This window comes from Syzygium oleosum, unplaced genomic scaffold (genome assembly GCF_021117445.2).
Source record: "Syzygium oleosum isolate NSW1041296 unplaced genomic scaffold, Sole_v2.1 Sole_v2.26, whole genome shotgun sequence".
Taxonomy (NCBI): domain Eukaryota; kingdom Viridiplantae; phylum Streptophyta; class Magnoliopsida; order Myrtales; family Myrtaceae; genus Syzygium; species Syzygium oleosum.
Genome location: NW_026607510.1, coordinates 4,329,730 through 4,351,351, shown reverse-complemented (window position 1 = coordinate 4,351,351; position 21,622 = coordinate 4,329,730). Strand labels below are relative to the sequence as shown.

Genomic DNA, 21,622 nt, shown 5'->3' with positions numbered 1-21,622 from the left:
TTTAATACAAATTTGATTTAAATTCAATTTAAAATTAAGTATTTTTTAAATAAAAAAAAGGAATAAGGGAGAAAAAACCAGGCAAGCGGGGAGTGCTGCGGCCTTCGCCACCAACCTCATGCAAGAGCCTGCAAGCCCTCACTTGGATCTAGGTGAGAGTCGTGGCCCTCACCTAGACCTAGTCGAGGGCCACCATTGGCAGGGATCGGCCGTAACCTCATCCAAATTTGGGCCGGGGCCACTACAGGCCCTTGCTTGCGGTTGGTGAGGGTCATCAGCCCTTGGCTGAGGCATGGCGACCCCCACCAACCATTCCCCACCCTAGCCGGCCTTCTCGGCGAGGGTAGGGTGGCGGCGGCAAAGGCTGCAGCCTCACTACCCATCTAGTTTCTCCCTCTTTTTGAATTTAGCTTATATTTAAATTGATTTTAAATAAAATTTGTATTAAAAATCAGAATTAAAACAAAATGATGTTGTTTTAACCACATCATCACCACGTGAGATGGAAAAAATAATTAAAAAAACACGTCAGTATTTTTTGTTAAACAAATTGGATAGAGTTAATGGATGGACTCGATTATTCCAATTTGATAAATTTTAAGACTTGATTATACTTTCTGCAAGTTTTAGAACTCAATTACACTTTTGTGACAAGTTTTAGGATTTTCAGTGCACGTATCTCTAAAAAATATGGTAGGGTTTCATGGTTCTTTTCATGTTACGACTTCAAATATGACAGAAAAAATAGAAATATACTCTTATTGAGTATAATATAAGATGGTTGGGGTTTTTATAGTAATTGTCTCACGAGACCATCTATGTGATTTTCCACTTTTTTCCTTTATTTTAAGGAGTATAAAAAATTAAAGTGTTTTCCTCGAAAAAACAAAATTTCCACAATGACAATGTTTTTTTTTTGTCTCTCCTACTGTAACTTTCAACACACTCTCAAACTTTTGTTATGACTTTTTAAGTCGAAACCCATACCTAAAACTAAACACTCCCACCTCTAGCCCCTAAGAAGATAGGGAATCGAATTCTCCACCTCTCCCTTCCCAAGTAGAAAGAGTGGTCACTGAGGCAAATCCCAGTGGTTCAACGATAGTACTCTAATTATATAATTTTTCTTCTTTTTTATTTGATGTGTCAAGGTGGATCAGCTCCAAGCTGAGGTCATTTTTTCCAATTTCAACTTTACTCCATTTTTAATTTTTAGGTTCTTTTTTCCATTCTAGCCAACATGCATTACCATCTACGACCGTAGAGCTTGAAGATCATATTAGGGCCTCAAAATTTCCAAGTAATTTTTACTTGTATTGTGTAGTTTTATGGGATAAATTCCATCGATAGACATAAAATTTAATAGATATTGCAATCAAATCATTAATATTTGATTTCAATAATCCAATGAAACGACAAAGCCATTTTAGATAGGTAATTTCTAAACCCTAATATGCTTATGGACCGGGTATCTTACTAGTCAAGGCTCGAGCGGGTGATCAACTATTTATACATGGTGCTTCGAGAATCAAACCTATGCCATACGAGTAATTCATGTACACAGTTTTGATATTTTTACTACTAAGCCAGCAGATATTGATTTTTATAGCTATTTATTCATTTGGAAATGGGAAAAAGTAAAAAATCATCGCACTTAACTCCATGTGATTGGTTTAAGTGAATCAGGAAAGGTGCTGATACGGTGTAAGGATTCATTAAGAAGTCAATATATTCTTTCTTATCCTTTTCCTTTATGCTAGAAAATTCAAGAATGAATTATAATTTCCAAAGTGTTTTAAATGATAACAGCAATATTTGTTGACACAAATTATCAACCAATATTTATTAGCTTTAGGTTAATATTAGGGGTGAGCATGGTCCGGGTGGGCGGTTCTCACCATGAAACTAGTAACCGCCCACTAAGGACTAATCTCAAAAAATTAGAACCGAGAACCGCCCGTTGGTTCCATGGATCCACCTGGAAATCGGATTGTCGATCCGGTCCGATTCCCGACTGGGTCTATGGAACCAGTCCCACCAAGTTTCATGCAAATGGAGGTGACCGAGAGCGAGAGGGGGAGGTGATGAACTGCCGGAGGCACGATCATGAGTTGATGGGAGTTAAGAGTCGAGTCATGAATTGATGTGCAATGAGCTTAAGAGTCGAGATCATGAATGAGAGATAGAGAAACGACTCAAACAAAGTGAGAGAGAGACGAGACGAGCACTTAGTTAATAGGCGTTAAGTTTTAGATTAGGTATTTTAGGGTTTTCATTTTACTTAAAAGTTTTCTCTTTTTTTTTGGAAATTTTTCTTAAAAATTATATATATTACAGGTCAGTCCAGCTGGGTGGGTAGGCGGTCCCATGACTAAAATTGGAAATCGGACCAGTACTCACTGATTCTATTAAATTGGAACCTGGAACCGGACCGGTCCCCACGAAAATTGCCGATTCCGGTCCAGTTCCGGACGATTCCCGATTTCTTTACACACTCCTAGTTAATACTACTAAAAACCTCAAACTGATACCCTATGACCAATATATCCCACACTAATTTTTTGACCATAAAAAAACTCAAACCGGTACACCTAACAAATTTACCCTCAGTTAGTTTTTATTAAATTGAATAACACGTGACAATTGACAAGTGTACCAATTTAGTATTTTACCCCTATGTTTATCACAAATTTACCCATTCATGATTTTTTGTTGTATTAAACTAATTTAACAAAGGATAAATTTGTTACAAGAGGTTTTTAATGGTTAAAAAAATTAATTTGGAGTAAATTTATCAAAAGTATACCAGTTTGGAATTTTTATGCACGCAAATTGTTATTCGATCAGTCAAATATAATAGCAATAAAAAAACATCTTAAATGCAAATTTCAGCGCTATATAAACATTTTGTTTTATTTTGTTAGGCCATCGAGTCATGTATATTAATCGTTTTATCAGTAATGCCCCGGTGTAAAATATTAATGAAAAATCAGAAAATTTGTATGATGCATTTTCAAGTGGTTGATCCAAGCAGATAACATATGATTTTTTCATGGAGCAGAATACTCTATGATTGCACAATAAATCAAACTTGAGAAGAAACCAAAAATATGTTATACATTCTTTCGCAAAGAGAAAGATCAGGTTATACTCTATGTTATACATTTTTCGGGAAGAAAGCCAAAAACCGAGGACCTACAAACAGCTTTCAAAATTCCCCTGTTCGGACACACATGAAGCAACAGATCAGGCTATTGCTTACGTTTCTCGTCTATAATGGCCAATATGCGAGCATCAGAAAACGATAAATGTGTTGGAATACACATGAAGAGATCTCAGACATCCAAGGAAGGATTATGGCAGCATTAGCTCTCGAGCCCGGTGAAGGCGAAAGCTCTTAAGCGGCCACTGCGAATGTTCTTTGAGAAACAGGCGTTCGAATTGTCATCGTCGATGAATATCATTACCAAAAAAGTCACTCTTAACAACAAATTTTCCGCAAAATCATAATGTCGCGACAACAGCATATGTAACACTGTATGCATATCACAAGACTGAGCAAATCCTAATCCAATGCAATTGAAATCTAGATCACCATTGCAAGTAGAAGATGAAAAGGTCTCAGACATCCAAGGAAGGATTATAGCAGCATTAGCTCTCAAGCCCGGCAAAGGCGAAAGCTCTTAGGCGGCCACTGCGAATGTTCTTTGAGAAACAAGCCTTCGAATTGTCATCATCGATGATTATCATTACCACAAAGACTCTTAACAACAAATTTTCCGCAAAATCATAATGACACATCAACAGCCAACGTAAAATTGCATGCATATCAAAAGACTGAGCAAATTCTAATCCAAAGCAATTGAAATTTAGGTCACCATAGCAAGTACAAGATGACAAGGTCTCAGACATCCAAGGAAGGATTATAACAGCATTGGCTCTCAAGCCCGGCAAAGGCGAAAGCTCTTAGGCGACCACTGCGAATGTTCTTTGAGAAACAAGCCTTCGAATTGTCATCATCGATGAATATCACTACTACAAAGACTCTTAACAACAAATTTTCCACAAAATCATAATGACACATCAACAGCCAACGTAAAATTGCATGCATATCAAAAGAATGAGCAAATTCTAATCCAAAGCAATTGAAATTTAGGTCACCATAGCAAGTACAAGATGACAAGGTCTCAGACATCCAAGGAAGGATTATAGCAGCATTAGCTCTCAAGCCCGGCAAAGGCGAAAGCTCTTAGGCGGCCACTGCGAATGTTCTTTGAGAAACAAGCCTTCGAATTGTCATCATCGATGAATATCATTACCAAAAAGTCACTCTTAACAACAAATTTTCCGCAAAATCATAATGGCACATCAACAGCCAATGCAACATTGTATGCACATCACAAGACTGAGCAAAATCCTAAACCAAAGCGATTGAAATCTAGGTCATCATAGCAAAAACAAGATGACAAGGTCTCAGACACCCAAGGAAGGATTGTAGCAGTATTAGCTCTCAAGCCCGGCAAAGGCAAAAGCTCTTAGGCGGCCACTGCGAATGTTCTTTGAGAAACAAGCCTTCGAATTGTCCTCATCAATGAACATCATTACCAAAATAATCAGTTTTTACAACAAATTTTCCAAAAACTCCATACAGTTGCCATATAAATCATGATCACGCATCAATAGCCAATGCAAAATTATATGCATATCACAAAACTGACCATAACCTAATCCGATGCAATTCAAATCGAGGTCACCATAGCAAGAACAAGATGACAAGGTCTCAGACATCCAAGGAAGGATTATAGCAGCATCAGCTCTCAAGCCCGGCGAAGGCGAAAGCTCTTAGGCGGCCACTGCGAATGTTTTCCGAGAAACAAGCCTTCGAATTGTCATCATCGGTGAACATTATTACCCAAAATAAATGGTCTTTACAACAAATTTCCGCAGAACAAAAACTCCATACAATTGCCGTAGAAATCATAATCACGCATCAATAGCCAGTGCAAAATTAGATGCATATCACAAAACTGACCATAACCTAATCCGATGCAATTCAAATCGAGGTCACCATAGCAAGAACAAGATGACAAGGTCTCAGACATCCAAGGAAGGATAATAGCAGCATCAGCTCTCAAGCCCGGCGAAGGCGAAAGCTCTTAGGCGGCCACTGCGAATGTTTTCCGAGAAACAAGCCTTCGGATGTATCATCATCGACACGAGAAACGCCACATCGCATTCCAATTTTCACGCGAACGAGACCCTAATCCTCAAAATCAAATCCACAAGCCCACACATCTCCGCGCACACGAAAAAACCATTGCTGGGTACATGTTCACCCCTCAAAACAATCAAGATCGATGCTTGAGGGGCAGGCGCGCAGTCCCAAGAAACTACCAAGAACACCCTCGATTGAAATCACCTCAGACATGCTCAAAAGCCCAAATTCCCATCGAAACACACGCCCAAAGCACGGCATTCAACAAGCAAGCAAGCACAGCGAAGATCACTTCATCGAAAACCAACACAAGCAGCAGAAGAAAACAACACCCACGTTCTGGAATTGCAGATTCCAGAGAGAGAGAGAGAGAGAGAGAGGAAAACAGGGGAAGCTTGGTGAAGTGCTGAATGAGTCGGCGGAGCAGAGGATGGACGGGGTATATGTAAAGGAAGAAGAGCTCGCTAGGGTTTATCTTTCCTTTCCTTGAACGGGTTTATGCTCTGAAATTTTAGAGGAAGTGTCCAGGGATTTCCTTTTGTTTTCTTGGGGTTCTTATTGGGCTGATTTTGCATTGTCGTCGGCCCAAAAAATCTGGGCCCAAATGCCTTTATGGTCCGGCCACGAGGGGCCCAATCCGATCGACCCGAACCGGACTTTCCGGGCCGAACCGCAAACCCCGCGAACTCGGACCGCACCGACCGACATAGGGATGGACGCAAGATGGGTTTAAGATGGTTTGATACGGTACCCCAAAAACTCGCCTCACTAACGTAATCGGTATTTTCCCATCATAGTATTTTGTAATAAACAATAATTTTGTGTTATATATAATAATAAATAACCTCAAATTCACAAAAAGAAATGTTTATTTGAAATTTGTGCGGTGTAAATATGTAATTAGAAATTTATGGAGTCTCAAATAAGAATCGTAAAAATCCAAGATCGCAAAACATTTTTCGCGCTCGTAGATTTGTCAATCAAGGACTCGTCTATTTCAACGAGGAAATAGAAAGAAAAAAGATTAGCAGCTCCAAATGGAAAGAGCTCGGGTTAGTGAGCCGAGTTCTTTCTCCCCCGAACCGAAAGTTAGTGTTCCAAATCGATGATTCAGTTCGTAGAAATGGAGAACTTAACGGTGTGTTTTTTTAACCCCTTAAGCAAAAACTTCATACATTTTTTTTTTCCGAATCATTTGAAAAGCGCGAATATTTTTGTCCTATACGTAATCCACGCATTCTTTTTTATTTGGCTGAGAGTTTTATAAGAGAACATTTTTAATGCCATTAAATAAAACTACACAATAAATTTCTAAGTTCTTTTTTTTTTGGTCGAAGATAAATTTCCAAATTGAATATTTCATGATCTTGTCATTCCAAGATAAAATTATAATACCCCGTAAATGTGCTTTGCAATATTTCTGGAGCTGTGGTGTTCAAAATCTCTTCTACTTCTCCCAAGCTCCAGTTGCCAAATCCTCACAAAATGAAAATCTCTCTGGTTCTATCATTCCTTTCAATTTTGTCAAAATTGGTCTAGATCTATTTTTTAACTCATATTTAATGGTGTGAATCATAAACGGATTGCCTTAAGTTTTAAAAAAAGATATGTGCACTAGAAGTCCTAAAATTTGTCATAAAAGTGCAATTGAGTCCTAAAATTTGCAAAAAGTGCAATTAAGTTCTAAAACTTGTTAAATTGTTGCAATCGAGTCCTTCCATTAACTTTGTCTAACTTGACTAACGGAAAATGCTGACGTGAATTTTTCATTATTATTATTTTCTCTATATTACGTGGCGATGACGTGGCTAAAACATAAAATATAAAGCTAAAATGACGTCGTTTTGATCATAATCTAATTTTTAATACAAATTTTATTTAAAATAAATTTAGAAATAAGCTTAAAGAAAAGGGAAAAAATGTTGAGATTAGGTTGCAAGGGCATGCACTGCCCTTGCCGCAGCCGCCCCACTATCGCCGACCGAAGGCGAGAGCCCCTTGCCCAGGTCTGGCCGAGGGCCGCCACTGGCGGCCGACCCAGGCCCTCGCCCAGGGCAAAGGGTCCTCGTCACCTGGTCTCAATCCTTTTCTTTTCTTTTTTAAATTTAGCTTATTTTCACATTTAATTTAAATAAAAATAGTATTAAAAATCAAATTTGGACCAAATTTCTATCTGGTATTAGAAATCTTAGAAGGATATTATAGCACGTAATCCTTGGGTCTGATACCATGAGAGGGGTCTATGTTCATAACAAGAACGTAGCAAATGCATGTATTCAATCCTCCCTTGTGATGCCTCACTAAAGCCTTATCCTGACAGGATTGACTTTTAGCATCCAGCTAAACCCTCATTCCAAACATAAGACCTTCTGGCCTCAGTTTTTGATGCACAAGATCATCATAGAGGCGAATGCATAGCATACTACTAGGATATGGTACTCTCTATATAGACGAGAGAAAGTATTTAAAAAAAAATCACAATGGAAGGACTTGATTGTACCAATTTGACAAGTTTTAGCACTTTTTGCAAGTTTTAGGACTCAATTACACTTTAATTTTATGACTTTCAGTACACATATCCTTTTTTAAAACAAGCTTAAGTGGTCATAAATAAGTTACCTAACAAATTAATGGGTCTTAAATGAATTACCTAATAAGTTAAGTAAATCATACACAAATTATTCTTAATTTTTATTTTTTTGAATTATTTTATAATTTTTATTTATTTATTTATTTTTTCCTACGAAATCCGGAGGGCTTCGTGGCTCTCACCAGATCTAAGCAAAGGCCGAAACACTCGCTCGTGGCCCTTGCCTGAGGTCCGCGAGGATTGGCAGGCAATACTTGACATAAGAAAATAAAGAAAAAGAAAAAGAAAATAAATATAAAAATATTTAACTTTTTATAAATTTATAAACATTGTCCACCAAATTTGTATTGCATGGAAGTATTTTAACAATATAATTTTTGAAAAAAATCACAAGAAGCAAGTTTTACTATATTAGATTAAATATGGAAATATTTTAGCAATATAGATCGAGTTGGATATGGGTCAAGAAACTTACATTACAGATAAAAAGATCATAAACGGATTAATGAGTTACATTGGGCTGAACCATTTATGACTCGAACCGACCGTTTAACAAGTCTAGTGATGATCAAACCGTAAAATGGCCACACGCAACAGCAAGAGGGAGCTAAAGACAACTGCAATTAACAAAAGAGAAGAAAAAAAGACACGAAAGATCCTATCCAGAAGAACTGTGATGGCTAGAATCTGTCGGCAGAGAAAACTCAGCTGCTCCACCGACTCGTGTCTGCGCTGGTTCTTGAAGAAGAAGAACATCACTGTGAAATTCATTAAAATTCTTCTCAAGGAACCGCTGCACGGTAGTCTGCCCGTCGCGGTCGACGGCGTTGGAATCGCCGGAATCCGGCAGCTCACGGGAAACGGCGAAGCGGGTCGCCGCGGGATCGGCCGCGGAAGCCGCGGGAGGCGGTTGTGGCGGCAGCCGGACGTTCCCGGGGAAGTTGAGGCTGGCCTTGTCGCGGCTGATCCGGAAGGCGGCCTCGTCGTAAGCCCGAGCCGCCGCCTCCGCCGTGTCGAACGTGCCGAGCCACGCCCTCGACCTCGAGGCCTTCGACGGGTCTCTTATCTCGGCCACCCATTTCCCCGACGACCTCTGTCTCACTCCTCTGTATCTTCTTGTCGGAGTTGCGTCCGATCTCGACGTGGTCATTGCTGGGTTCTCGTGGGCGTATTCGTACGTGGGAGCAGCACGATGCGATGTTGGTTGATCTGCTTTTGCTGTCCGAACAGTTGTCGAGCCTGGATGACGCCTGATCCGGAGGGCGGCCTCGTCGTAAGCCCGTGCCGCCGCCTCCGCCGTGTCGAACGTGCCGAGCCACGCCCTCGACCTCGAGGCCTTCGACGGGTCTCTTATCTCGGCCACCCATTTCCCCGACGACCTCTGTCTCACTCCTCCGTATCTTCTTGTCGGAGTTGGGTCCGATCTCGATGTGGTCATTGCTGGGTTCTCGTGGGCGTATCCGTACGTGGGAGGACCACGATGCGATGTTGGTTGATCTGCTTTTGCTGTCTGAACAGTTGTCGAGCCTGGATGACCTTCTGTGACCGAAAGAAGAAGATCCAGAGCGGATGTGTTGCTTCGCGTGGAATTATAGCTTACAGCTTAGCTTGGCGATTTCAGACGTGCAGTCCCCAAAACCATCAAGAACTCCCTCCATTGAAATCACATCAGACATGCCCAAAGGCCCCAATCCACATCGAAACACACACGCCGGAAGCACGGCATTCGACAAGCAAGCAAGCAAGCAACCACGAAGATCAATTCATCGAGGAACCGACACCAAGCAACAGTAGCGAACAACGGCCGAGCAGAGAATGGGTGGGCTAGATGTAAAGGGAGAAGAGCTCGCTAGGGTTTACCTTTCCTTTCTTGAAGGGGTGTATGCTCTGAAATTTTTAGAGAAAGTGTCCAGGGATTTTCTTTTGTTTTCTTGGCGTCTTATTGGGCAGATTTTGCATTTTAGTGGGCCCAAATAGCCTTTGCGGTCCCGCCACGAGGCCAATCCGATCGACCCGAATCGAGCTTACCCGGCCGAACCGAACCGTGAACACCGCAAGCTCGGACCAAGCCGGGTTTAAGACGGCCGGCGTTGCCCCGAGTCCCATCCCATTAACTTTCAATTACTCTCCAAACCCGCCCCAAACGTATTATGGGTTTTGATACGGTCCCCAAAACTCGCATCACTAACGTTGTCGGGTTAGTATTTTGTAGTGAACAATAATTTTATGTTAAATATACAATAAATAACCTCAAATTCACAAAAAGAGCTACTAATTTGAAATTTATGCATCCTAAATCTCCAATCGAAAGTCTACATTTTTAATGCCATAAAAAAGAACTATACAACAAATTTCCAAGTTCAATATTCCAGGATCTTGTCATTCCATTTAAAAAATATATTATACCCCATGAATTTGCTTTTCAATATTTCTGTAGCTGTGGTCTTCAAAATCTCTCTTACTTTCCCAATCTCCATTGAAAATCTGCTTCTATCATTTTTTTCAATTTTGTCAGTATGTCTGAGCTAATCCACATACAACAGCAAAAGGGAACTGAATACAACTGCAATTAACAAAAGAGAAGGAAAAAAAGACATGAAAAATCCTATCCAGAAGAAGAACTGCGATGGCTAGAATCTGTCCATGGAGGCAGAGAAAGCTCATCAGCTGCTCCACCACCTATCTGACCCACTTGTAACCTCAAATTCACGTTTGGTCGAGAAGACACGAAAAGAGCAGAGTCTGGAGCTTGTGCAAGCACTGAACTTGATGATGATGATGATGATGATGAAGCAGAAGAGGAGGAGGAGGGCGAGAAAGATGACTGAAACTGCGTCCCCAACGACGAGTCGGACCGGGCCTTCTGCTCATCCAGACTCACGGGTCGTCTCTGCGCTCGTTCTTGAAGAAGAAGAACATCACCGTGATATTCCTTGAGATTCTTTCCAAGAAACCGCTGCACAGGAGTCTCCCCGTCGCGGTCGATGGCGTCGGAATTGCCCGAATCCGGCAACTCACGGGAAACGGCGAGGCGGGTCTCTGCGGGATCGGCCGCGGAGACCGTGGGAGGCGGCAGTGGAGGTAGCCGGACGTTCTCGGGGAAGTTGAGCTTGGCCTTGTTGCGTCTGATCCGGAGGGCGGCCTCGTCGTAAGCCCGAGCCGCCGCCTCAGCCGTGTCGAACGTGCCGAGCCACACCCTCGAGGCCTTCGACGGGTCTCTTATCTCGGCCGCCCATTTCCCCCACGGCCTGTGTCTCACTCCTCTGTATTTCCTTCTCGGAGCTGAATCCAATCTCAGCGTGGTCATTGCTGGGGTCTCGTGGGTGAATTCGTATGTGGGAGCAGCACGATGTGTTGTTGGTCGATCTGCTTTTGCTGTCTGAACAGTTGTTGAGCCTGCATGACCTTCCGTAAACGATAGAAGAAGATCCAGAGCGGGTTTGTTACTTCGCATGGAGTTACAGCTTAGCTTGACAACTTCAGAATGTAATCCTAGCAAAAACTCTTGCTAATTTCGGTGGGATCTTTTATAATTGTAGCACTGTTGACCCATTTTATAAAGATTTGTAGCAAGTCTCCAGCTGTAAAGCAAAGACAGTCAATTATGTTGGCTGGAGGAAATCTTGAAAAAGTCATGATCGGTGGGCTGATGGAAAAGAAGTCCAGAATGGCTGCTAAGCTCATCTATACATAGAGCTAGGAATGATCATAAAGAATGTGATGTGAGGAGGAGGAGCATTTAAAAAAGCCTATATCTCTTGACGTGCTCCCCCACATTGTCCCCTTGTGCTCCTCTTCCAGATTGCTGTGACATTAATATCTCTTTACCAAAGATCACTCCAACTATTCTTTTAGGATGAAAGCTAAGAACAGTTCTTCACTAATTTTTAGCGTAGGAGCTCCTGAATTATGTTCTGATCTAAAAATCAGAGGGGGGAGTAACTTGTGATTCCATTAATTAAGCTTACCTCCGGCACCAGAAGATGACGATGAGCCTGCCTGCGCAAAACAGCCAAGAACTTCCAAAAGCTGAGATGCCTAGAACTCGGACGAGGTCGGATCTCCCCTTCATTCCTCTCATCCATCCGACACCGAGAGAATCCAAAGAGCTGGACCGACCAAGCAACGACGCCGAACCGCCTCCACTGCAACAGCCTTCACTCAGATCAAACCGTTGTTGCTGATCATCACCGGACAATAAATCTCTGGAATTGATGCGGTGTAGAGGCGGAAACCATTGCGGGGGTTTTGCAGTAGAACTGTTACTGTTTGATCAAGAGATGGTGTTTCCTTCCCAAAAATTGTGGCATAGAGTGCAGTTCTGCTAAACAAAAATTCTTCTTTCAAAGATGAGTAATATCGGAATCGTGAAAGAAAGCACTGCAGACATGACTTAAATCTTGTAGCTGAAGCAATTAGAATACATGTTTACAGCTCAACATCACAAAGAATTGAACCCAGGAATCGAAAATAATGATATGAGAAAAAGCGTGAGAGCTTAACTAGGGGAAATTCTTGAATAATGTGAAATAAGTTTCTGCTCTAACTGAGAAAACTGGCAATTGCATCAAACACAAACAAGATCAAGCCATGCAGCTCCATGGGCACACCACAGGCGCAAAGAATAAAGTTCCTCACCCTTAGCACCAGCCCGTTTCATGGATGATGGGGATCCGAGATGTTCGACGCCCAAGGAATTTGAAGTTTCTGAAGATGGGGTCAGCGTCTATACTTGGGCATATCCTATATGGCACTACTCGAGCACTCAATATATCCTACCAACAATTTTCAAAATTTCCCTTTTCAGGCACACTTGAAGCAGCAGATGAAGTTATAATCTGCGTTACTTATCCATAATTGATGATATGCGAGCATCTAAGAATGATGACATTAGATCAGAAAGTTATTCACATGAAGAGATCTCAGACATCCAAGGAAGGATTGAAGCAGCACTAGCTCTCCAGCCCGGTGAAGGCGAAAGCTCTGAGGCGGCCACCGCGAACGTTCTTTGATAAACAAGCCTTTGAATGCATCATCATGGATCCAAGAAAAGCCACACCACAGTCCAATTTTCACGTGAACGAGACACTAACCCACAACAATCACACCAGACATGGTCAAAAAGGACGTGCGCGACTCAGGAATTCCCTCCATTGAAATCACATCAGACATGTGGAAAAGCCACTGATTCCCATCGAAACACATGCCGAGGGGGCGGCATTCAGACAAGCAAGCAAGCACAACAGTTGGGCTAATTTTGCATGGTTGCGTGTCCAATAGCCTCTATGGTCCAGTCACGAGGCCAACCCGATCCATCTCACTTCTCGATCCGACCCAAATCGAACTCACCCGAACCGGAAATACCGCAAACTCGGACCGCACTAACATCGGGATGGAAGCAAGATGGGTTTGGGACGGCCAACGTCGTCCCAATCCCATCCCATTTTCGGCTACTCCACAGGCTCATCCCGAACTTGTTATCAGTTTTGATAAAGTATCCCAAACCCGCTCGGGTTCCCATTGGGTACTCACAATCCGTCATTATATCTTGCAATAAACAATAATTTTCTTAAATTATGGAATGGATAATAAATTGTAATCGTAGTTGAAAATCGTCAGATCACATAAAGACTTACTCTTAGCTCTCGCAGATTTTATAGGTGATCACAAGAGTTTTAACATAGCAAGGAGGGCAACTTTAAAAATCCTAGAAAACAGTTACTAATCCTAATAGAGCTAATAATTATGCCAGGATCCATGATCCTCTGCCACAATCCATGATCCGTGATCGATCCTTGGCCACGATCCATGATCTGTGATTGATCAAAATAGGGAATACAATGGGAAAAAAAATGATTTTTTGGTAGTAATACATATCGATTTGGATATTGAGTTTATCTACTATATATAACCCCGACAACTATCAACAGACATATATCAATTGCCTCATACCATACCCAGCATTAAACTACCAAAACTCCGATCAATAACGCTTTCGTTTCACTTGTCGTTAATTGAAGAACCTGGAAAATATTTTGGAATGAATAAAATGAGCAACTATAGCTCAGTGAGTGGTACAAACCTCTTTTAATAGATTGAGCACCTACTATGCATATTTACAAAATAATACTAGAAACTCATTATTCTCAAATCCAGCACATAACAAATGCACGGTACCAAAAGTTATTAGATATACTCATTTAAATCAACAACATCGAATCACGCATGAATGATCCAATCCATTAATTAATCTTATATGATACATCAGTGATCCATTTTATTGATCAATTTTATGCTCAAATATCAAACCATGGTCATGACACAATGCCCGACAACAAGGCGACGAAGATTTCTCCTTGGCAATGTCTCCACCTTCAGCTAGGGCATGTTTAATAAAATTTTGTTTCTTTGTTTTTCTGTTTTTTGTTCCTCGAAATAGAAAAAGAACAAAATTCTATTTGTGTACGTCAATTAATTTGTCTATTCCTCGGAATATATTAGTGGGCAGGGAATAGATTTAGAATAGAAACAAGAAGTCCCGGAAATAAAAAGAGAAACAAGGTCACTTTTGAGAAATAATCTCAGCGTAACCTAAATCGTAAACTTGAAACCTTATATTACAAATCCTACACTCTATACCCTAAACTCTAAACCCAACACCCTAAAGCTCAAATGATTTATGCACCTATTTATTGTAATGTCTAAAGATTTGTTGTCACGCTCCTCATATTGTGAGTTATAAACCAATGGAATTCTCTATTGCCATTTAGAACCATCCATCTTTGACTAACTTTTACGTTGGATTTTCTGAGGCCATCTTAGAATATCTTGATCAGTTAAATCCTTACAAAAGTCTAGTTTTATCCAAATATGAATTGTTAAGTCTTCACTAACATTTTTATAATTAAACGAAAAAAATTGGGAATAGAAATTTTTAGGGTCGTACAAAACGCAATACTATTCTTTTTCTATCTCGGGAATAGAAATTTTATGCAGTTAGCAAATGCTTTTTTCTACTCAGAAACTCGTTTAGGGAATTAAAATAGAAAAAACTCAAAAATTGTTCCCGGAACCAGAAATGTTACTATACGCACCGCTAGTGGCTCGGCCTAAAAGGATATCCTCAAATAAGTATGCATACCCAGAAAGCGTCAACTGAGTTCACATTGATATTGAGCATCAAACCATCATCCTCCAATAATCCACGAAACCAAATCTAGATCCATCTCATAATTAGGATACATTTACAGATCAAAACATATATTCTTTCACAACTCTGTTCATCAAATATAACACATTTCGCAAGGTATTTCTCGAACAATTTCAGAATTCTTTATAAACCAAATTCATAAATCAATATGTTTAACATTTTGTAATGATTTCATAAATGTTTCTCAAACTATTCACAAATAACCGAAAAGTAATAAATACTCATCCGGACTTTATATAACAAACATGCTTTTAATAACTGATAATATACCTATCACTTTCAAGGCACGAGTTATAAATTTAAAGAAAAGATAAGCATGCACCTCTCACCATATAAGGCCTAAACCAAACCACGAAGTTATCTCAAGCCTACGAACTTACAATCCTATCAAATAAGCGAGAAACAATATCTTAACTACGAATCGACTAAGCTAAATTTATTTGTCGAGAAAATGACTTCCACGCGTAAACAAAACACTTGCCCAAAGTGCTTATTCGAAGCTATTCAAGACGCGGGCCTTAAGCGAAGAACTTTAAAATTCATTCCAATCAAATCGTAATCCGAAATCGATTTTCGCTGGATCCCCACGGCTTCACAACACCCTAAATTATCATTTGCATATAATTTCTCGGCTTAAAAACTCTAAAATCGGACTTCGCAACTCATAATTCATGTAGCCTCGAATTTACGCCGTAACTTTGGAAATTACTCCAATTAGACGAACAAAGGGCTCAAATCTTCGTCAATCGCTAGGAAACGGAGTTAATTCGGCTTGTCGAAGTCGTGCGGGAATCAACTTCTCCTTCCGCGGTTTCTTTTCTTCCCCTTGTTTCTAATCTTTCGCATATGGACGTTCTCTCAATCCTCTTTGCTCTGTATTTCTCTCGGTGATATCTCGTTTATTTATTTTTAATCTTTTGTCGCAACCCTTTTCTTATTATTCTTTATTTTTTTTTGTCCTTTTTGTTTTTGAGGCCATCTATCAACCTTTGACCAGGTCAGCATCGCCTCACTTTTCTCTTCTCTCCATATATTTTTCTTTGGTTATTCCACTATTAAAATAACGGCTCCTTTTACTTTTCCTTTTTTTTTTCAATCAATTAGTAGTAATGTTCCTCCTCCTCCCATACAATTCAACGAGCTAAACGGTGCATGACGGTGCATTATCCAAAAGCTTGAGCAACATGTTTGACATTTCGAGAGGCAACCCCCCCCTTCTTCTTTTGACCATGCAAGTTTGATTCCACCGCCGTTCAATCCCTCTGACATTTTACAAAGTTTGAAATCCGCGAGAGCCCAGAACGCGTCACGTGTGCTTCTAACGCTTTCAATTCGGCTTCTCTTTCCCACGTGTTATTGCTAGTGAGACGAGCGATGCGTAAAGAACAGCCTCTGAAGCAAAGGCTTTGGAAACGGTTCGCGTTCCTACCTCGTGTGGTGTCGGATGAGGATGAAAATCTCTCTGCTTCTGTCATTCTTTTCAATGGTGTCGACATGTCTGTGCTAATCAAGATGTAAATATGGCCACGTACAACGGCAAAATGGAACTGAATACAACTGTAATTAGAGAAGGAGGAAGAAGAAACGAGGACGGAGAATCCTATCCGGAAGAAGAACTGCGATGGCTAGAATCTGTCCATGGAGGCAGAGAAAAGACGGCTGCTCCGCCACCTGTCTGGCCCTCTTGGGGCCTCGAGCTCATAATCGGCCGAGAAGAAGCGAAAAGAGGAGAGTTTGGCGCCGGTGCGAGCACCGAACTTGATGCTGATGATGAAGGAGAAGGAGAGAGCGAGAAAGATGGCTGAAACTGATTCCCCAACAACGAGTTGGACCACACCATCTGCTCATACAAACTCAGGGGTCGTCCCTGCGCTCTTTCTTGTTGAACCACAACATCGCTGTGATATTCGTGAAAATTATTTTCAAAAAACTGCTGCACAGGAGTCTGCCCGTCGTAGTCAATGGCGTTGGAATTGTCGGGAGCCGGCAACTCGCGGGAAACGGCAAAGTGGGTAGCCGATGGATTGGCCGCAGTGGCCACGGGAGCCGGTTGTTGCCGGAGCCGGACGTTCTCGGGGAAGTTCAGCTTGGCCTTGTTGGCTCTGAACCGGAGGGCGGCCTCGTCGTAGGCCCGAGCAGCAGCCTCGGCCGTGTCGAACGTGCCGAGCCACACCCTCGAGGCCTTGAATGGGTCTCGTATCTCGGCGGCCCACTTCCCCCACGGCCTCTGTCTCACTCCTCGGTATTTTCTCCTTGGAGTTGGGTCCAATCTCAATGCTGTCTGTCTTGGGGCCTCGTAGGTGTATTCGTATGTTGGAGGAGTACCATGTGTTGGTTCATCTGCTTTTGCTGTCTGAACAGTTGTTGAGCCTGAATGACCTTCTGTAACCAAAAGAAGAAGATGAAGAGTAGATGCGTTACTTCCTATGGAATTGCAGCTTAGCTTGACAATTTCATAATTTCATGTTCAGTGGTGAAATCTTTATTTCATATGCTTGCACCGTCCATGGAAACAAAACTTTACGCTGCTGCGAATTCGTATCAAATCCACTTTCGTCTTTCGAGCTGTACGAATCATGAGGTATGAACGAGAATGTCATATTGAAATTGAATCGTACTATTCGTTGTTCATGAATTTTGGGCGCCGCCGAAATTCCAAACAGAACTTTTTCGAAATGAAGTTAAGAACAGTTCCTCTCTAGTTTTTAGCATAGAGAGCTGGTGAAGGTTGAGAGATTATGTTCTGATCTAAATATCACAGGCGAGCTAACTTGTGATTCCATTAATGAGCTTACCTCTGGCGCCAGAAGATGTCGACGAGCCTGCCTGCGCAAAATCGCCATGAACTTCCGAAACCTGAGATACCAAGAACTCGGACGATGAGGTCGAATCTCCCCTTCCTCTCTTCAGCCCGAAGCCGGCAAAATCCAAAGAGCTGGACCGACCAAGCAACGAAGCCGAACCGCCGCTGCCGCAATACCCTTCCCTCAAATCAAACCGCTGTTGCTGATCATCACCTGACGATACTTCTCCGGACACGACGCGGCGCAGGGCGGAAACCATCACGGACATCTCTTGCTCTCTCCCGAACGACGACGCCGAAGGGCTGGAAGCAAGGGAGGCCTCAAGCGGCAGAGACGGCGGCCGGTAGTTGAGCCATGCATGGAAGTCTCTCTCCTCCTCCTCCCCCTCCTTGACGCCGTCCTTCACGCTGTCGTCTCCGCTTGGAGTCGCCACCTTCAGACCGAGAACGAACTATATACCATGCCGGAGCCAATTCGTTCACGTGTGCGCGACAATCTCAAAGTTTTGAGAAGTCTGATGATATAAGGGATGAGATCGAGCTGCAGCTTTGCGACCAATTCAACGTATACGCCACCTTATATTTTTGAGAGCCTTTTCTGTCTTGTCTTTTGACATTAGTCGGTCGAAAAAATAGTATTTTTTTTATACGTAGCTAGTGTACAAAATGCTATTTTACAAATTCATTGATGAAAAAGAGAGACAACGAAGCTTTTATAGGATTTTTATGGGCTATATATTATATATATTATATATATTCAGTCAAAGGTTTTGGGTGAAAGTCAAAGGGAGAATGAAGATGGCAAGTTGTGGCTGTGAAGGAACCATCAAACGTAGACCGCTTTTTCATCTTCCAGACGTCGGTGCCAACCTGGCTTAACGCCGACATCGGACCATCATGTCTCCGACGAAGCTTAAGCTTTGTGATTGATCTTCACTACGAATCGCCGCCGCCACCGATGTGGACACATTAGCTCTTCCCTCCAAACAGGCTTCTGCGGCGGCCAGCGTGGCGAATGGCGACGAAGTGTGTGCAAACGACACCTCATCCGAGCGAAAAGTAGGCGACGGGGTGCATAGGACGTCGTTTCTTTGTCGCGGATCCGAGCTGTAGCTCAATTTGCAACTGCAGAACAACGTTATTTTGTACGAGTCGCGCCCTAATTTTCTCCGAAATGACGTGTAATTTGTACATGACATACCATTTGTCATGTCGACCAGCACATAAGCTTGCTCGGATGGAAAAGTTACCAAGTGGGTATTTTTGTTCGGAGAGGAAAGGTTGGTGGGTTTTTCTCGTTCGTTCGAGAAGTGAGGATATTTTGTTCCTTTTTCAATCTCACTAATTATTTTCTAAGTCTGAAATTCCAAATTTCAATGTATATGGCAACATCTTATCTATACTTGAATAGTACTAGGCTGATGTGGTCTGCATATGAATTGATATCATGTCCGTGATTAGATAGACTTTGTTAACTATTCTTGAGTCTCATGGTGTCTCGTGAGCCAATTAGGTAATCCCTAGACATTAAGACATTGCTTTGTTCAAGTTGATGAAAAGATATTCCAAGCACTATGGTTCGAAGTGTATATAATCACGAGCTCCTAATTACTAGCTAGAATAATATAAACCAGCTTGATAGATTTTTCGAATTTTTAAGTCTGAGGTTGGAGTTAGGGACATTTTTCGATGGGGTCGATAATGTCGAAGGGTTTAATCCAGCCGGATCTAGTAGACATAATTTCCTGTTCAAACTTTCTCAAACACGAGCACTACTCGTCGGCATAATTACCCAACCAGTCCCCAACCTCTCGTAGGAATGTCAATTCAGTCTTACATTTTTCAATTTTGTCAATGTAGTCTTAAACATTCGCATGAAATTTTAATATAATCCTTCTGGCTAATTGCCGCCGGAAATTGCTGACGTAGTGTCTAGTCATCGCCGGTCGTCTTACATGGCATACTGATGTGGATCAGGTTAGCTATTTCCAGCGACAATTGGCCGGAAGGATGATAGGAATTTCATGCAAAAATCTAGGACTACATTGACAAAATTAAAAAGTTTAGGACTAAAATTGGCACCTGCACAGTAGATTCATGACTGAATTGGTAATATTCTCGTGCTCATCTCAACATGATACTTTGGACCTTGAACTCGATTCTTTTAATTGATAAAGTTTATAAATCAACTTCTAGTTTTCCAAATAAGATGGTATCCACTCTCCTATTTCACATGGAAGAATTACATCTGTCTATCACCATACACAAAAATACAATTACTCTATAAGTATGGTGAAGCATTTACGTGTTAGGAAATTTGAGTTCAACTCTACTCGATATCAGTTCTCGAGTTAGCTACAACTCATTTATCCGGGTGAATTCTTAACCACTATGCTAATTGCATAAGAGATAATCGATTTTCACATTATAATTTTGGCATTTTGAACACGACAAGTTCGGTTGTAAAATCAAATGCTTTGGCGGCGTCAAAATCATTTTAATAAATATTCAATTTTACACAAGACCGAAAAATCTTAGGTAGTTGGCAAAAAATTCAAAAAAAATTCCTTGACCCCATTGGAAGCAAAAGCGCTCCATATGGGCATGTGACATATTTTGACACATCATTGAGGTATGTTGACAAAGTTTGCTTTGGCCCTAATTGGTCTATCGATACATGTTCCCCTCGTTCAAGGAGGATACTTCGGAATGTCAAACTCACCCTCGTGGATTCGGAGGATCGCACATCCTTCCTTCTAGTCAAATAGCTAGGCTAGGCCGAACCCTAAATTCGTCGCATCCCGCGTGTCGATTGACCATGCTCTCCATGCCGAATCATCGCACACGAAGAGTTCTCGAATGCCCTCAGTGCACGTAAACCCCTCGGGTCAAACGAGCCTCGAGCGATACAAGTGCTAGGATTCGCTGCACAATCACAGAAAAAAAAAATAAAGAATAAAAGGGAGAAAGAGAATTCGAGATACGAGGCCGGCTCACCCTTAAACTAAGCTACGTCCAGATGAGGATTTAAGTATAATTAATATCTCGCACCTCTATGTTACATCCCTCAATTACAAAAGAAAGAAGGCAATAATTTGATTCAAAATAAGAAGTTTTTTTTCTGGGAAGCCTACTCCAATTACGAAACATATTCAAAATAGGAAACCTAATTGAATTAGGAAACTTTCTTTTTTCGGGCTCAAACTATAAAAGCGGCTCGAGAACACCGCCCCCGCGACCCCCGCTCGCTCACTGGGGAGTGGAATCTCCATATCTTCCTATCGATGGAGAGTATGAACCATACACCAACAGCGAGACTTGCATAACCTAGTCGGGCTCACATGCATCGGGATCTTCTCGCCACTAGCTCCGAATACGGTCAAGGAAGATCGCATCCGGGACTCGCGGTATCTACGTGGTCGCGCGGCGGCTGACGTGGCGGCCGGTGTATGGTCAGAATTTAAGGAAAGCGACGGTCAACGTTGACTCCAGTCAAACCAACTCACGCGGTTTCAGTAGGTGTTGCCCCCAGCTTTAGGATTAGGATGGGGACGAATTTGAGTGCGGAGTGACGTGCTGAATTAGACGACTTTTTTGAGAGTTTCGTTTGGTAACGAGGAACTCTTTAATGGGATATGCTTTTTATATTCTACACGAAGGAACAAGCACGGAGAACACGGCGCGAGCTAGTTTGGCATCCAAAAAAGTTACAGAAAAAGAAAGAAGACTTGTTTTCGACTTTGAACTATTCGAAAGTCCAATCCGAAAGTTTAAACTGATGATAGGTAGAGATAGATCTCGTGT

The 21,622-nt window shown here is 41.7% G+C and overlaps 2 protein-coding genes and 8 non-coding genes across 11 annotated transcripts; all 10 read right to left on the bottom strand.

The window, feature by feature from the left end:
• Positions 1-3,331: 3,331 nt before the first annotated feature.
• LOC115682031 (small nucleolar RNA SNORD14) lies at positions 3,332-3,456 on the bottom strand. Its single transcript, XR_004005845.1, has one exon. It is a non-coding gene; the product is annotated as a small nucleolar RNA SNORD14 (small nucleolar RNA).
• Positions 3,457-3,617: 161 nt separating this feature from the next.
• Positions 3,618-3,742, bottom strand: LOC130135035 (small nucleolar RNA SNORD14). The gene has a single exon (XR_008814529.1). It is a non-coding gene; the product is annotated as a small nucleolar RNA SNORD14 (small nucleolar RNA).
• Positions 3,743-3,900: 158 nt separating this feature from the next.
• LOC115682030 (small nucleolar RNA SNORD14) lies at positions 3,901-4,025 on the bottom strand. The gene has a single exon (XR_004005844.2). It is a non-coding gene; the product is annotated as a small nucleolar RNA SNORD14 (small nucleolar RNA).
• A 158-nt stretch (positions 4,026-4,183) lies between these two features.
• On the bottom strand, positions 4,184-4,308 carry LOC130135034 (small nucleolar RNA SNORD14). The gene has a single exon (XR_008814528.1). It is a non-coding gene; the product is annotated as a small nucleolar RNA SNORD14 (small nucleolar RNA).
• A 161-nt stretch (positions 4,309-4,469) lies between these two features.
• Positions 4,470-4,597, bottom strand: LOC130135037 (small nucleolar RNA SNORD14). The gene has a single exon (XR_008814531.1). It is a non-coding gene; the product is annotated as a small nucleolar RNA SNORD14 (small nucleolar RNA).
• A 179-nt stretch (positions 4,598-4,776) lies between these two features.
• LOC130135036 (small nucleolar RNA SNORD14) lies at positions 4,777-4,904 on the bottom strand. The gene has a single exon (XR_008814530.1). It is a non-coding gene; the product is annotated as a small nucleolar RNA SNORD14 (small nucleolar RNA).
• Positions 4,905-5,090: 186 nt separating this feature from the next.
• On the bottom strand, positions 5,091-5,216 carry LOC115682033 (small nucleolar RNA SNORD14). Its single transcript, XR_004005847.2, has one exon. It is a non-coding gene; the product is annotated as a small nucleolar RNA SNORD14 (small nucleolar RNA).
• A 5,061-nt stretch (positions 5,217-10,277) lies between these two features.
• LOC130135001 (ethylene-responsive transcription factor ERF113-like) lies at positions 10,278-12,249 on the bottom strand. Its single transcript, XM_056303153.1, has 2 exons — positions 11,774-12,249; positions 10,278-11,386 (listed from the first exon to the last, which is right to left on the bottom strand). The coding sequence occupies exon 2, from the start codon at positions 11,257-11,259 to the stop codon at positions 10,411-10,413; it is 849 nt and encodes a 282-aa protein (XP_056159128.1). The 5' UTR covers positions 11,260-11,386; positions 11,774-12,249; the 3' UTR covers positions 10,278-10,410.
• Positions 12,250-12,723: 474 nt separating this feature from the next.
• Positions 12,724-12,849, bottom strand: LOC115682032 (small nucleolar RNA SNORD14). The gene has a single exon (XR_004005846.1). It is a non-coding gene; the product is annotated as a small nucleolar RNA SNORD14 (small nucleolar RNA).
• A 3,611-nt stretch (positions 12,850-16,460) lies between these two features.
• LOC115682024 (ethylene-responsive transcription factor ERF110-like) lies at positions 16,461-18,504 on the bottom strand. Of its 2 annotated transcripts, none has more exons than XM_030606157.2 (2): positions 17,811-18,504; positions 16,461-17,394 (listed from the first exon to the last, which is right to left on the bottom strand). In XM_030606157.2, the coding sequence occupies exons 1-2, from the start codon at positions 18,085-18,087 to the stop codon at positions 16,616-16,618; spliced, it is 1,056 nt and encodes a 351-aa protein (XP_030462017.1). In that variant the 5' UTR covers positions 18,088-18,504; the 3' UTR covers positions 16,461-16,615. The 2 variants fall into 2 exon arrangements, with proteins under 2 accessions (XP_030462017.1, XP_030462016.1); XM_030606156.2 differs by having other exon boundaries at positions 16,461-17,397; positions 17,811-18,501.
• Positions 18,505-21,622: the final 3,118 nt, after the last annotated feature.

What these genes read in the sequence shown, in the direction of transcription:
- LOC130135001 (XM_056303153.1), bottom strand. Translation starts at nt 11,259, where the DNA reads ATGCGAAGTAACAAACCCGCTCTGGATCTTCTTCTATCGTTTACGGAA.
- LOC115682024 (XM_030606156.2), bottom strand. Translation starts at nt 18,087, where the DNA reads ATGTCCGTGATGGTTTCCGCCCTGCGCCGCGTCGTGTCCGGAGAAGTA. An exon ending in GACATCTTCTGGCGCCAGAG is followed by an intron (nt 17,398 to 17,810) that starts GTAAGCTCATTA and finishes TTTTGGTTACAG; the next exon opens with AAGGTCATTCAGGCTCAACA.